This window comes from Hyla sarda, chromosome 6 (genome assembly GCF_029499605.1).
Source record: "Hyla sarda isolate aHylSar1 chromosome 6, aHylSar1.hap1, whole genome shotgun sequence".
Lineage (NCBI taxonomy): Eukaryota > Metazoa > Chordata > Amphibia > Anura > Hylidae > Hyla > Hyla sarda.
The window spans coordinates 131,225,364-131,241,961 of NC_079194.1; the positions used below are offsets into that span (position 1 = coordinate 131,225,364).

At 42.8% G+C, this 16,598-nt stretch overlaps 1 protein-coding gene across 1 annotated transcript; it reads right to left on the reverse strand.

Moving 5' to 3' along the window:
* Nucleotides 1–553: 553 nt before the first annotated feature.
* Nucleotides 554–16,081, reverse strand: LRRN1 (leucine rich repeat neuronal 1). Its single transcript, XM_056525028.1, has 2 exons — nt 15,935–16,081; nt 554–4,515 (listed from the first exon to the last, which is right to left on the reverse strand). The coding sequence occupies exon 2, from the start codon at nt 4,415–4,417 to the stop codon at nt 2,267–2,269; it is 2,151 nt and encodes a 716-aa protein (XP_056381003.1). The 5' UTR covers nt 4,418–4,515; nt 15,935–16,081; the 3' UTR covers nt 554–2,266.
* Between the last annotated feature and the right edge of the window lie 517 nt (nt 16,082–16,598).

Genomic DNA, 16,598 nt, shown 5'->3' on the forward strand with positions numbered 1-16,598 from the left:
ACAGGAACCTTTTGGGAAGATACTAGAGCCTATGGCCCAGATTTATCAAACTGTGTGAGAGAAAAAGTGGAGAGATTTTCCCACAGCAACCAATCACAGCTCAGGTAACAAGCTGAGGTAAAGTGAAACATGAGCTGTGATTGGTCGCTGTGGGGAAATCACTCAATTTTTTCTCTCACACAGATTGATAAATCTGGGCCTATATGAGGCCAATATATTCTACATGGGCCATCAGTCAGTGTAAGGCTGGGTCCACACTACGTTTTGTCCCATACGGGAGCGCATACGGCAGGAGGGAGCTAAAACCTCGCGCTCCCGTATGTGACCGTATGCGCTCCCGTATGCCACGTTGACCACGGTTTTAGGTCCGGTTGTAAAAGCGCATACGGCGCAAAAATGAGCCGACCGGACCGAACGTTTCACTCCGGTCGGCTCATTGAAGTGAATGACATACGGGAGCGCATACGGTCACATACGGGAGCGCGAGGTTTTAGCTCCCTTCTGCCGTATGCGCTCCCGTATGGGACAAAACGTAGTGTGGACCCAGCCTAAGCCTCGCCTCAATGTTATCAACCAAAGTCATTCTTGTTTGTGCAGCCCTTGAAGGCCACATACACACACCGATCTGCTGGCTTCCCTGTATTTGCTGGAATCTAGAAAGCCGCTCTGTGTCGCCTTCAAGGGCAACAATTACACATAGATGAGAGTCATAGTTACAAGGATATGCTTGTAAAGGGAAAGGTTAGGCAGAATGGCCTTTAAATCAACTGGTGCCAGAAAGTTAAACAGATTTGAAAATTACTTCTATTAAAAAAATCTTAATCCTTCCGGTACTTATTAGGTGCTGAATACTACAGAGGAAATTATTTTCTTTTTGGAACACAGAGCTCTTTGCTGACATCTCTGTCCATTTTAGGAACTGTCCAGAGCAGCATATGTTTTCTTTGGGGATTTTCTCCTACTCTGGACAGTTCCTAAAATGGACAGAGATGTTAGCAGAGAGCACTGTGGTCATGATGTTAGCATAGAGCTTTGTGTTTCAAAAAGAAAATAATTTCCTCTGTAGTATTCAGCAGCTAATAAGTACTGGAAAGATTAAGATTTTTTATTAGAAGTAATTAACAAATCTGTTTAAAGAGGTATTCCAGGAAAAAAACTTTTTTTTTATATCAACTGGCTCCAGAAAGTTAAACAAATTTGTAAATTACTTCTATTAAAAATTTAGAGTAGCTTGTGGGAATCCCCCTAAGTCTAGATTCACACTGTGGAATCTCTGGGCAGAAAATTTCCATCCGGAGATTCTGAGTGTGGCCAGCACCGACTGATTCAGTCGGCGCTAGGACCACGCAGACACTGCAGTCTCCAATGGGCTGCAAGGTGTTCCGCGAGAATTTCTGCCTGAAGAATGAGCAACGCCATTCTTCAGGCGGAAATTTTAAAGCGGATTTTCCGTTCACAAATTCCGCTTCACAAATTCCGAAGTGGGAATTTTTGAACGGAAACCCATTCACTATACAGTACATTTTAGTAAGCAGAATCTCTGCCTGCAATTTCAATGTGGAATTGCAGGCGAAATTCCATAGTGTGAACCTAGCCTTACGCTAAGTTTCCACTTGTTTTTTTTTTCTGGCAGTTTTTGGAATACTGCCAGTGCAGTTTTTGAGCCAAAGCCAGAAGTGTATTCAAAAGGAATAGGACATATAAAGGAAGGACTTATACTTCTCCTCCCTTATGGATCCACTTCTGACTTTGGCTCAAAAACTGCAGTGGCAGAAATCTAAAAACTGTCAGAAAAAAAACCAAGTGGAAACTTAGCCTAAGACACATCTTTTCCCCCAGTTATCTTTGGGCTGTGTCTATGCTATATCTGCTGTGCATATATATTTGCATTCAAGAAATTCATCTCAAGCTTCAGGAAAGAAACTTGATGATGAGTTTGCACTTTTTGGAAATCTCTATCCTTTACTGCAGCTTGGTCTAAAAGGGATTAAATTGATGTTCAATAATTGACAAACGTCTTTAGCTTGAAATGGGACCAAGAGTCGCCTATCCAGGCAGCAGGGCTGTCAGCAGCTCACATTTGGCAGCGGTTCATCATTTTCTGGCCAGGCAGCACACATCATTATGAACAAAATCGAAAATCAAGAGATAGAGGGGTATGTAGGGGGAAACCTAAGGGGGCCATGGAGGAGGGGGGGGGGGGGGGGGGCTTGTTGTAGTCATCTCCAATAGTCTTTGTGCTCTGTTCAGATGTTTCTATCTGGAGTTACCACATATAATAGCTCCGGGATGTATCCACCTGGGAGGCTTTGGTCTCCACACTCCCATCTTTCTCCTTCTCGCTGTCCCCCTCCCACAGGCTGATGAGTGGGGGGTACAGCTCATTCAGTGGTATGGATGACGTTTTCTGCATGTACTTCTTCAGGGAATGCCGATAGTTTTTCCTCTGGAATCGTTTTGCTGCATACACAGAAACAGAGGCAAAACTGATGAGTGCAAAAAGAGAACCCATAACAGCAGCCAGAGCTGCACTGGTTTCCTGATCGGTGACGGTCAATGAGTAGGACGTCCCCTTGGTGGTGACATTGATGCAGGCCCGCTGTGCTTGTTGATGAAGACCAGATACTGTGAGACACACTTCGTATTCTGTGGCGGGTTGGAGATGGGTCAGATTGTATTCATGGACATCAGCAGGAACACGGGCCGTGTATGTGATGTGTGGATTGTCAATCTTCATTGTGGCTGAAGACCATTTAAGGTTAGAAGCCAAAATACTGGAACTAACCTTCCAGGACACCAGGACTGAACTGGCTTCAGTCTGCTGTATGTATAGCCGGAGAGCCTGAGACCCATCCAGAAGGGTCCCATTTATACGCAATGTAGCCACCCTAGTGTCTGCTCCTTCTGAATTTTGTGCCACACATGTATATCGGCCAGAGTCCTCCACCTGCACATTGGTGATCTGGAGCGTTCCTTCCCCACTTAAGTAATATTTATCAGACAAAGTTTCTGTGGTGACCTTATGTCCCATGGGAGTAACCCAATAGATTTCCGGCTCTGGTTCTGCCATTGCTCTGCAATCTAATGAAACAGTCATACCCAAGTCTAGGCTGAGATGGCTCGGGAAAGTGTCTTGAGATATCATAGGCAAACACTGGTCTCCAGCAGAGTCTTGAGCCAATGCTTCTTTCACAGACTGGCCTCGATATTCTGGGGGCAATGCACAAAACATGGACAGCGGCTCCATAAAACGGATCGTGGTCTGGTTGGAACCCATCCAGTGTAGGACACAGTCACAACGTAAAGGATTACTGTGGATACTTATTTCACGCAGATTGGGAAGAGATTCTACTGTCCCCTTATACACGGAGTTCAGTGCATTATTATTAAGCATCAAGCTCTCCAGGGTAGGCACATTACGGAAGGCGGAACGGTGGATATAGGACAGTTTCGGATTGTTCGTAGCTTCAAGCTTTGTTAACTCTGGGAGATTGTCTAGAGCATAGCGATCCAGAGACACGAGTTCTGCCATATTATTGATCCCAAGCTCCTTCAAACGTAGCATGTTCTTGAAGTCTCCTTCTTGAATCTTTCGGATTGGATTTTTATTAAGATCCAAAAATTTGAGGTTAGGAAGTTTTTGTAGGGCCACCTGGGGAACTTTACTGAGTTTGTTGTCATAGAATGATAAACTTTCCAGATTATCTAACCCCAGAAAAGCATTCCCAGGAATGTCACTAAGATACATGCCAGCCAAGACCAAGCTCCGCAAGTTAATTAGCGGTTGGAAATTTAGGTCCAGTATACCAATTACTGGGTTCTCCCCAATCATTAGTATCTCCAAGTTTGGGGTAGACTCAAACCAGCGACTGTCAATAATCCGCAATTTATTAGAATTTAGGTGTAAGCGGAGTAAACTACGCAGTCCAGCAAAGGCACTAGGTGTGATGGAGCTCAGTTGGTTGTGGTTGATGTAGAGTTCCTCCAGATTGATCAAGTCTTGAAGACAGTAGTCAGTCATCTCAAATACTTGGTTCTCCTCCAGGTGCAGAGTGGTTAGTTGACTAAGATTGGCCAGACCAACATCCTGAATGGAGGTTATATTATTCTGGGAAAGATCAAGCTCTGTGAGGTTCACCAGCTGCTGAAGTTCTCCGTTAGTCCGTTCAATGTTGTTGCTCTGCAGTAGAAGCACCTGGGTGTCTGCAGAAAGGTTTGCTGGGATCTTGGTCAGACGTAAGTCATTGCAGTCGACGGTTTTGGCCTCACGGTAGGTGGACTGTGGAGTGAACCAAGGGCGGTTACCACAAACACAGAGCTGAGGGCATTCATTGGCTTGAGATCCAGGTAATATAGTGAAGAGAAATCCAATCATCAACGTGTAAGACATCAAGTCAAGAAGCTTCTTACAGGCCATGGCCGCCACCTAAGAAGATACTCAAGTTGTTGAGAAGAATCTTGGGCAAGTGCTGATAAGACACTTGATCCTAATATTCTTCTTTCTCTGGAACCAACCTGAAAGAGAAATGAAATGCTTATTAGGTTGTAGAAGTTAAATTCTGCTTTTATGTTAGGAGGGCGACAATAAGCTAATGGCACTACAGAGGCCCCTAAAAATCAGCTATTAGTAAAACATGGAAACAAGTGTTCACTTTCTCTACAGCGTCACCACAGGAAAAGTAAAGTATTGCACTGTGTTCATTAAAATCAGAGATGGGCGAGGTCCCCTAGAAAGTGACCATCTTTGGAGCCAAACTTTACCCCACAGTGAAAGGTGAAAATCCTTAGTGACAGACACCGATCTATTACCTCTTGATATTGATCTTCCTAATAGGTGACATCACAATGGGTTTACCAAAACAGGCAGAAACAGCAGAAAAACCACAATACATCTACAACGTATTTATAGTCTCTGAGGAAGATTTCTCAAAACCTGTGGAGAGGAAAAGTGGTGCAGTTGTCCATAGCAACCAGATTGCTTCTTTAATTTTTAGAGATGCCTTTAAAAAAATTAAAGAATCAATCTGGTTGCTATGGGCAACCGGTCAACTTTTTCTCTGCACAGGTTTTGATAAATCTCTGCCTATGAATCTGCATTTCTCCCCATTTCCTAGCTCTCTGAAAAACAGTGCAAATACAATAATTGCTGCAAATTCTTAATTAATGCATCTAAACAGTGAAAGCCAAACACAAAGTGAATAATTCACCAAAAAACTAGCACAAAAACCATAGTAAATTCTGTCTAAAGTTTGTTACAAAACTGCAGAATGTTTCATGATACAGGGATTATGCTTTATTCTCATAGACCAGGAATTCCCCCTTAATTCCACAATGTTGATCCTGCTATGTACATTATACTTTGGATATACAGCTGTGTGAGGGGTGGATTATATTCTTGTTAGACCTTTTCATAAGTTTATGCCCCCTCACCTATTATTCTCTATTGAAGAGACAATAAAACGATGTAAAGCTTAGGGGAACAATGCTGAAAAATGAGACCTAGACAGAGACTGTCACAATGGGCTCCATACTCACAAGCTATTCATATACAAATCTCCTGACAGCTGGGACTGGGGACTCAGGGTCACAGAATGACAGCTAATCTATATTAACTCTCTTCTTCCCCCGGGGGTCCACAGCTTGTGCTTCCAAGACCCAGAAGATATAGCAACTTTAGACAAAGAAGAGACATGGAGTGAGTGTCTTCTCCATTGAGAAATATGACCTACAGCATGTGCAACTGCATGTGGAAATACCGTACAGTAAATATATGATTTCTGCTCTTGTCACTATGGGCAGACTCAGTGCATTAAAGCGTGGTTGTGGTCTACAGAAACTTTAGAGCATTGGTCTTCATCCTGTGGCTTACCAGCTGTCGTATCAATTCCAAGAATGGAGACTGTCCAGTTGAGCTGGGTGATGTAGTTTTGATATAGCTGGAAAGATACAGTTTGGAAACCACTACTTGAGAGGAAACCCCATTTTTCACAGTTTATATGTAGTTGTGAATAATAAGTATACTGTGTTTTCTTCTCCATTCACATCCAAAGTCGCATTCAGAATTACACTTTTTACAGATCACTTGTACTTGAGGTCACTTGTACGAGACCAGTGGAGCTAAAGACCTAATGGCAATAGTTACAGGCCCAATTGTTAAGGATTTCTATGGTCCGTTTTTACTAGAAGCTTAAAGATCCTGAGTCCCAACATCAAAAATCTGTAGCTAGTTCCAGTTGTAGTACTGCTGTCCTCCAAGAAGGGCCCTTATCTAGATATCATTCTGACAAGTCAAGAAAGTAGAATCAGATACTATATATTGTTATTACAATGAAATTCCTATAATCTAGAAGTTAGGTTCTCTACTTTTGAAAGTTAATTTTATGGACTTTTCTGTGACCCTTTGATAATCCAGAATTGATGCCAGATAACATGCCGACTATGCTCCATACTAGCTGCAGGGCAGTATACATGACCAGCCTTTGTGAGGGGACAGTCCCTGGCTCTGTCTATGATGGGGACTGATGTGACTTCAGCTCTGCAGCAGGATGAATAGATTCTGCTTTCCTCTGCAGAACTGGGCAGCTTGACAAAGGAGAATGGAGACTGCACAAAGCATTTCAGTGCCAGCTCGGCTCACGCAACGCACCTCTCTGCATGTCTTCTGCTTTGCTCATCAAGCATCCTGTACCCAGGTCCACACGTATAGACCAAGTGCCCCCTTTACTGTTTCGGAGCTTTATCGCAGTTACTTTGTTGCCGGAGTCTTTGTGCAGTAAATTCCTCCACGTGAAGAATGAAGGGGACATCTGGCATGAGTGCCTCATTGCCATGCAAGTCACAAGGCTGGCAGGGGGCATGCCTGGTGTGAATCCACACCTCAGCTAGAAACACAAATATACTTACTACCCCCCTCAATGGTGAAAGGGAGAGGAGGAGGCATCAGGGTACCACAAAGGGGATAGGTGGGAGAACAGCAAAACTTCAGAAAACCAGGGACAAAAGGGACACACAAAGGATGGACAAAGACAGAAGATAAAAGTAAACCTGCTGCAAGCACACAGGCAACAATGAACAGCATAAAATGGTTGGCAATAGGGTGCAATGTACTCACTGCACTTATCCTATCTGCAGTGGCTGATAACAGAGAGTAAACGATTGTATGCAACTGCAGGCAGATGGGGAGACTGTACGTTAAATATCCCTTAAAGCAAATATCCCTAGCATACAATGAACATGGCTGTGGTTTTAGCTGTGTAGGTTTTATTCATGTTTGTGGAACTCCAGATCTCATGTGCAGGCTTCAATACCTGCTGCTTTCCATGCTTTAGATGGGATTTCTTCAGCAAGGTCTGAAGCAGGGAGGGGTGCAATGAACCCTACAGATCACTCAAATATTGCCGCCTCAGGCAGATGAAGTCCTACAGCTGACAAGTCTGAATATTTAGTAGCGCCCCGGGGTCACACAGGGTGGGGGGTCAGAACCAGTCATTTTTATTGTGAATTTAAGTATTCCCCTTGTGGCCTGAATTTTCCTTAGTTCCTCATATCACCTTACAGCTTCACCTAATGGTTCACAGCAACAAATAATGTGGTAGCCAGTATAATCTCATGTAGCCGTGTACAATTTGTCAATTAAAATTTTGGGACTGCATTGCTTGTGCCTTGTAATAACTTCAGGGCTATGTTCACTACTGTTTTGGGCTATAAAATGGCTCAAAAAAAGCCCCAAAAGCCAGCCATATTTCCTCCACAAAATTCAATGGGAAAACATCTCTGTGCAGATACACTTTAATTTTGGTTATTTCCTGGGGCAACACTAGATGTCCCATGCAAAACCACTAATAATACAAATCAGGACCCTGTGTTTCTCTTTTACTACAACTGCCTAATTTTAATATTGTGTAAACCTGAACTAGATAGTTTAGGCTGAGTTCAGTTAGGTAATCACGTGCGAACATTCCACTCATTTGCCTGATTCGGCGGGGGCTAGGACCACTAGGAAATGTGCTGTCTCGTAGACAGCAATGCATTTCCTTGTACACTTTACAGAAAGAATACATGTCTATTCTTTCTGCGGACGCCAGAATGAGAATTTCTGCGGCAGAACCATCAGGCTGGGAAATTCGATGGGACTCTGCTGCAATAGAATGTCTGTATGGAAATTCCTCACAAGTTCCACCCGTGTGAACATACCCCTAGGGTGCATACAGACACGTTTGTGTCTCCATGGCATGGATCCAGCAGGAGAAGCTTAAAATTGCCTGTCGAGGTATCTCCGCTGCCCTCGTGCTGTACCTCATTCAATGCAATGACCCAATCAGAGTCAACTAGTGACTCTGGGTTATTTCCCAATCCTATCCTATTTGCTGCAGTTTTCAGTCCCAGCCACAAGGCAAATACAGCCGAAACTAGACATATTTTGGTGATTGGATGGAATGGGGTGAGGCAATAAATGTGGTGTGCATGCACCCTTATATTGTACCAGATTTTGTATAGTTTATTAGGCTGATACATCTGTTGCATTCTTAGACTGCCTTGTCTAAGTTAAAGGGGTACTCCGGTGAAAAAACTTTTTTCTTTTAAATCAACTGGTGCCAGAAAGTTAAACATATTTGTAAATGACTTCGATTAAAAAATCTTAATCCTTCCTGTACTTATTAGCTGCTGAATACTACAGAGGAAATTCTTTTCTTTTTGGAATTCTCTCTGATGACATCACGACCACAGTGCTCTTTGCTGACGTCATTATAATAATAATAACTCTTTATTTATTATTGTCCTTAGCGGGATTTGAACCCAAGGCCCCAGCACTGCAAGGCAGCAGTGCTAACCACTGAGCCACCATGCTGCCCTTAGCATACATCTGCTATGCACGGTTGCTAAAATGGACAGAGATGTCAGCAGAGAGCACTGTGCTCGTGATGTCATCAGTGTTCCAAAAATAAAGGAATTTCCTCTGTAGCATTCAGCAGCTAATAAGTACTGGAAGGATTAAGATTTTTTAATAGAAGTAATTTACAAATATGTTTAGTTTTCTGGCACCAGTTGATTTAAAAGAAAAAAGGTTTTCACCGGAGTACCCCTTTAAGACCTACTATTAGTTGACAAAACTGAATCTTGCGGCAGGATTCTGGTGCATTTTCTGGTGCACGGTGTTGCATCCTCAGCTATGCTCCATTTTTACCAAATCCATGCCCCATTTTCAGCCTAAGTTAAAGGGGTATTCCAGGAAAAAAACTTTTTTTCTTATATCAACTGGCTCCAGAAAGTTAAACAGATTTGTAAATTACTTCTATAAAAAAAAAAATCTTAATCCTTCCAATAATTATCAGCTGCTGAAGATGAGTTGTTGTTTTCTGTCTGGAAACAGTGCTCTCTGCTGACATCTCTGCTTGTCCCGGGAACTGCTCAGAGTAGAAGAGGTTTGCTATGGGGATTTGCTTCTAAACTGGGCGCTTCTCGAGACACGTGTCATCAGAGAGCACTTAGACAGAAAAGAACAACTCAACTTCAGCAGCCCATAAGTACTGAAAGGATTACCATTTTTTTTTTTATAGAAGTAATTTACAAATCTGTTTAACTTTCTGGAGCCAGTTGATATATAAAAAAAAGTTTTTTTTCTGGCTAACCCCTTTAAAAAGAGGCCCTGTCAAACTCAAGTTTACTACATCTGACAAGCTAAACATTTCCCAGGATGCAACATTCACACAACCTGTAGTCACCCTGTATGTGAGGGCACTCTCCCTTCTATAACTTTCATTGATTCAGTAGAAAATGACAGAATACCTCCTCACTGAGACCAGAAACAGCTTCCCCCAATTTTCAGGATCAGTGGGGGGTCCCATGTTCCAGACCTCCTCAGATCACACTTTTATAACTAGTTCCACTAATGTAAGAGTTTTCTGGCAAAAAAATCCCTTTAAATTGCAAATTCAATTCTGCTACATCTAACACACAGCATTCAATCCACTAGAGCAGCGGTCTCCAACCTGTGGACCTCCAGATGTTGCAAAACTACAACTCCCAGCATGCCCGGACAGCCAACGGCTGTCCGGGCATGCTGGGAGTTGTAGTTTTGCAACATCTGGAGGTCCGCAAGTTGAAGACCACTGCACTAGAGCATCAAATAATACCCACCACCAAGACAGCAGGCCGCTAAAGCGATAACCGCAATTAAAACTACAGAACATTCCAAGTAAATATACCTAATGAGCAATGTTATAATCCGCAGTAATTCACCGAACCATAGACCGATTCATAACGCTGCTACACCAGTGTATTAAACAATATTACTCCAGCAGCAGCTCCCGAAGCATGGGAGTAATAAAGTGGCTATAAATACTGAACTCCAGCTGTAGACTATACGTCTGGTGTTGTAATAATAACAAGGACTTGTGAGGCAGAGTATGGGGGGATAATAAGGGGTTAATTATCAGCCTAAAGAACATAGAATGGGTCAGACACCACGCACTGTATAATAGTAGATTGTTACATGGTGCCGCTTTATGTGCTGTGCCAGCATGCTCTGGCTATGGCATTGTTTCCATTGTATTTTGGTCAATATCTGTCACCAAAACCAGGAACAGCACTGAACATTTGCACCTTTTTCTGTGTTTTGGACCCATTTCTGGTTTTGGCTAAAAAAATACTGACCACAATACTACGTGTGCAAAGCCCCCAACCCCCCCCCCCCCCGAAAAGAAAGAGAAAAAAAAAAAGAAAGAAAAGGCAATTTTTTTAAACGTTTTTGGCACGTCAAAAAATTGCATTTTAGCATTTGCTATAGCTCCTATAAGTAAAAAAAGGCTGTGAAAACGGCTAAAAACAAGCTGCATTCCCCTGTACGGTGCTGTCCAACCATCTTGTGTCAAAATTGAGACACTGGCTGATTGTGACCTGTCCCATTCAAATAAACGGGATCAGTTCAAATATCAGTTTACCTCCAGTGCACGGTGGAGGGAAACTATGCCGGATGCCGAACAAAGTCCTATCAGTCAACTAGGGATGAAGCTGCTTTCTGTGGGCACCAAGGATCAAGGGTCCAAGCCCTTAGGGCCAGTGGTGCTCCCTTAAAGGACATCTGCAGCGTGATTAACACTTATCCCCTATCCACAGGATAGGGGATAAGTGTTTGATCGCGGGGGGTCCGACCGCTGGGACCCCCTGTGATCTCCTGTACGGGGCCGCGGCTGTCCTGTGCAGGGGGCGTGCCGGCCGCAGCATGACTCCTCCTCCATACATCTCTATGGGAGAGGCGGGGAGGCAGCGTTTGTGCCTCCCCCTCTCCCCCATAGAACTGTATGGGGACGGGGAGGAGACGGGGAGTCACTGTCGACCTCCAGGTCAACGCTACGCGCTTTAGCGATCACCATGAGCGCTAATGGCGGTGCCCCGTTAGGGAGATCGCGAGGGTCCCAGCAGTCGGACCCCCGCAATCAAACACTTATCCCCTATCCTGTGAATAGGGGAAAAGTGTCATACCGCTGCAGTTGTCCTTTACAGGGGTTATCCAGGAAAAAAAATTTGATATATATATGTATATCTCAACTGGCTCCAGATAGTTATACAGATTTGTAAATGTCTTCTATTAAAAAATCTTAATCCTTTCAGTACTTATGAGCTGCTGAAGTTCAGTTGTTCTTTTCTGTCTAAGTGCTCTCTGATGGCACCTGTCTCGGGAACTGTCCAGAGTAGAAGCAAATCCTCATAGCAAACCTATTCTACTCTGTGCAGTTCACGAGACAAGCAGAGATGTCAGAAGAGAGCACTGTTGCCAGACAGAAAAGAACAACTCAACTTCAGCAGCTGATAATTATTGGAGGGATTAAGATTTTTTAATAAAAGTAATTTACAAATCAGTTTAACTTTCTGGAGCCAGTTGATATATATATATATATATATATATTTTTTTTTTTTCCTGGAACACCCAGGTAATTTACCATACATGATTGGTCAAACACCCCTGAAGCTAGCCCAATAAAAAACAATACCATTGCTTAGTTTTCACTATAAAGGGTAAATCTGAAGGATAATAAACCATACATAATCCCAATATCCTATACATAATCCCAGCTGTTACCATACATACTGTATAACATGACAGAAGTGCAGTCACGTCAATGTAATCCTCTGCTGATACAAACACTTGTATCCATGTGAGTTAACCACCCAGCCATGAGATCACTGGGAGGAAAAATGGGTCACATGGGATTATAATCACTGCTGATTATTTATTTCTATGGGGATGAAAGGTTATATGGTCTGGATCCAACAGTGTAACCAGCCAGGCATCACTGCAGGGCTCTGAATGGTGTATTACTAATACCTGCTGCAATTCTGCAACCCACCCAGACACAACAGCTGCTGTCACATCACATGGTATCACAATAAATCAAATAACACTAGATCCATAAGAGATACTAGTTAGGGGAACGAGTAGCTCTTATGGATCTAGTGTTATTTTATTTAAGGGACCAGATTATTATTATTATCTCAAAATGTCTCTGAAAATTCCTATAACACTAGCTGACTGGTACATCACACTCCTATGATGAGACCAATGGGATCGCACATAATAAAGGGGCTCTACCCTCAAACCAGATCACTAGCACGGAGGAGATCAGTAGGACACCACAAGATCACAAATTACTACTCAACAGCTGCCACCTCCCTAGGAAATGAAAGAAGTTACAAGAATGTCAAGTTACATTACATGGTAGATCATTCTAGATCACTTTACATAAGGATTCTATGTTACATCACATCAGATCTCAAGCGTATCATTAGGATATTACATAACACTGTTTGGCTGGAACAGTGTTTCCCAACCAGGGTTCCTCCAGCTGTTGCAAAACTACAACTCCCAGCAAGCACGGACAGCCAAAGGCTGTCCGGGCATGCTGGGAGTTGTAGTTTTGCAACAGCTGGAGGCACCCGCTTGGGAAACAGTGAGCTGGAACATCACACTAGGTGCTTGGATCAACTGTACAGAATCTACAATGCTAGATCGCTAACACCATGGAATCACAAGGACCTCACTAGGAATAGATGTGATTTCATAATACACTAGATTTCTTGGTTACTGTACAAATCATTATCATAATAATTCATGTGATCAGATCACTAAAACTAGATCACTAACATTTATCATGGAATTACAAGGACCTCACTAGGATTAGATGCGATTTCCTGATACACTAGATCCCCTGGTTACTATACAAATCATTATCATAATACAGCTTTCCCAACAAAGGTGCCTCCAGCTGTTGCAAAACTACAACTCCCAGCATGCCCGGACAGCCAAAGGCTGTCCGGGCATGCTGGGTGTTGTAGTTTTGCAACAGCTGGAGGCACCCTGGTTTGGGAATGCTGTCATAATAATTCATGTGATCAGATCACTAAAACTAGATCACTAACATTTATCATGGAATTACAAGGACCTCACTAGGATTAGATGCGATTTCCTGATACACTAGATCCCCTGGTTACTATACAAATCATTATCATAATACAGCTTTCCCAACAAGGGTGCCTCCAGCTGTTGCAAAACTACAACTCCCAGCATGCCCGGACAGCCTTCGGCTGTCCGGGCATGCTGGGTGTTGTAGTTTTGCAACAGCTGGAGGCACCCTGGTTGGGGAATGCTGTCATAATAATTCATGTGATCAGATCACTAAAACTAGATCACTAACATTTTCCATGGATATTTTCCACTAGATCCCTTGGTTACTGTACAAGTCATTATCATAATGATACATGTGGCCAGATCACTAGAACATACAAATAATTGTGCCACTATAAAATAATTGAATCACTGTTAGATCTTATTAAGAGCTGTAGCATGCAAAAAAGATTGCATTAGATGCCAAGGATTACATACAGATTCATTGTCATGCTACACTAAATCACTACATATGACTAGATTACCAGTGAATTTAGTGATATATATATATATATATATATATATATATATATATATATATATATGGATTGGTGAAATCATAATCCATTGATCTACTTCAAGTAATCACATCAGGATCTGTTGCATTAGCAGATCACTAGACATGGCTTTACTTGAGTTGATGGGAAGTATTAGCGCAGATATTGCAATGTTCTGGTGGGGAAGGAGATCACAAGGAGATGATATGTAATGATATGTAGATGATAAGCAGTAGGTGACCCTCAGGTGCTGAGATCACAAGGCGGAGGGAATGTCTGCACCTGGCGGCGAAGTGTCTGATCCCTCTTCAGGTGTCCCAACCATCATAGTCCGCAGCACTGTATGTACATCTCATCTACCAGAGAGATCCCATACAAACCAGACCTGCACCTCTAATACCATGCACAGGAAAGTGATAGACATGTTTCTTTGTAGTTTGTATATATTGTCAATATATACAAACTACAAAGAAACATAAACCATCATACAAACAGTGCAAACACTATGCAACACAGTGGGAACAACCCCAATACTACACAGCACCCAGCTGCACTGGAATAACACACCAACCACAGATACTGTACAATACAAATATACACACTGATACTGCACACAGCCTTCTCACCATAAACCGCAGGGATACAGTCTAAACACAGCACTGTATACACATAATACACTACACTAAGCAGCGCACACACAAAGATACAAAGTCACACTGTATATGCCAAAAAGCACTATGCACTGCACACACAATACATTGCACACACACAATACACACTATTTATGCACTGCACTCACAATACACACTATACACTGCACACACAATACACACTATGCAAGGCAAACACACAATACACACTATGCACTGCACACCATACACACTATGCAAGGCAAACACACAATACACACTATGCACTGCACACACAATACACACTATGCACTGCACACACAATACACACTATGCACTGCACACACAATACACACTATGCACTGCACACACAATACACACTATGCACTGCACACACAATACACACTATGCACTGCACACACAATACACACTATGCACTGCACACACAATACACACTATGCACTGCACACACAATACACACTATGCACTGCACACACAATACAAACTATGCACTGCACACACACAATACAAACTATGCACTGCACACACACACAATACAAACTATGCACTGCACACACAATACAAACTATGCACTGCACACACACAATACAAACTATGCACTGCACACACAATACACACTATGTACTGCACACACAATACACACTATGTACTGCACACACAATACACACTATGCACTGCACACACAATACACACTATGCACTGCACACACAATACACACTATGCACTGCACACACAATACACACTATGCACTGCACACACAATACACACTATGCACTGCACACACAATACACACTATGCACTGCACACACAATACACACTATGCACTGCACACAGAATACACACTATGTACTGCACACACAATACACACTATGCACTGCACACACAATACACACTATGCACTGCACACACAATACACACTATGCACTGCACACACAATACACACTATGCACTGCACACACAATACACACTATGTACTGCACACACAATACACAATACACACTATGCACTGCACACACAATACACACTATGCACTGCACACACAATACACACTATGTACTGCACACACAATACACACTATGCACTGCACACACAATACACACTATGCACTGCACACACAATACACACTATGTACTGCACACACAATACACACTATGTACTGCACACACACAACACACTTCTCAGAAGCAGTTTTGCGCTCGCCGTGTGATCCGCAGTGCACTCTACACTTACTGTACACACAATCCGAACACAAAGCTGTATATAGAATACAGAGACGCATCTACGCCCTGAACACAAGCACACAAAGCGCTGTATACACAATATAGTGGACACACAGCAGCACTCACCTCTATGCTGTGTTCTTCATGTCCCCTCTACTACTGTCCCCACTACCCCCATGTCACCTCACCCCTCTGCCTCCTCTCCAGGACTGAGCCTGCCTTCTCCTGCCCCTGGGGTAAGTCCAGCACTGGTCAGCTGTGATTGGCTGCTGCTGGGAGCTCCATCTGCACCATGAACAATGGATGGGGGAGGTAGGAGCCTGTGTGACCGGGAGGAGGGGGGAGGACACAGGCTGGGAAAGTGGAAGGTGCTGGGAGGAGGGAGCAGGCAGGTGGAGAGCAGCCTCCAACTTCTGCAGTAGCCAAAATAACAATGTACAAGATGATGAATGTGGGATTATTTCTTATCTGCCAGGAGAAATGATGTGAAGCAAATAACAACAAAAATAACAACAATAACTACCCTCCTCCCCATCATCATCATTGTTATATTCACTAAATGATACCCAGAGCATTATCACTATTATTATTATCCATATTATTATTATTATTTACAAAGAGAAAGAGAAACAGTAATATAAACACCAACAACAACCACCCTCTTCCTCCTCATAATTGTAATCTTCATTAAAGCATACCCAGAGCGTTATCACTATAATTATTATTATTATTCATAATATTATTTACAAAGAGAAATAGTAATATAAACACCAACAACAACCACCCTCTT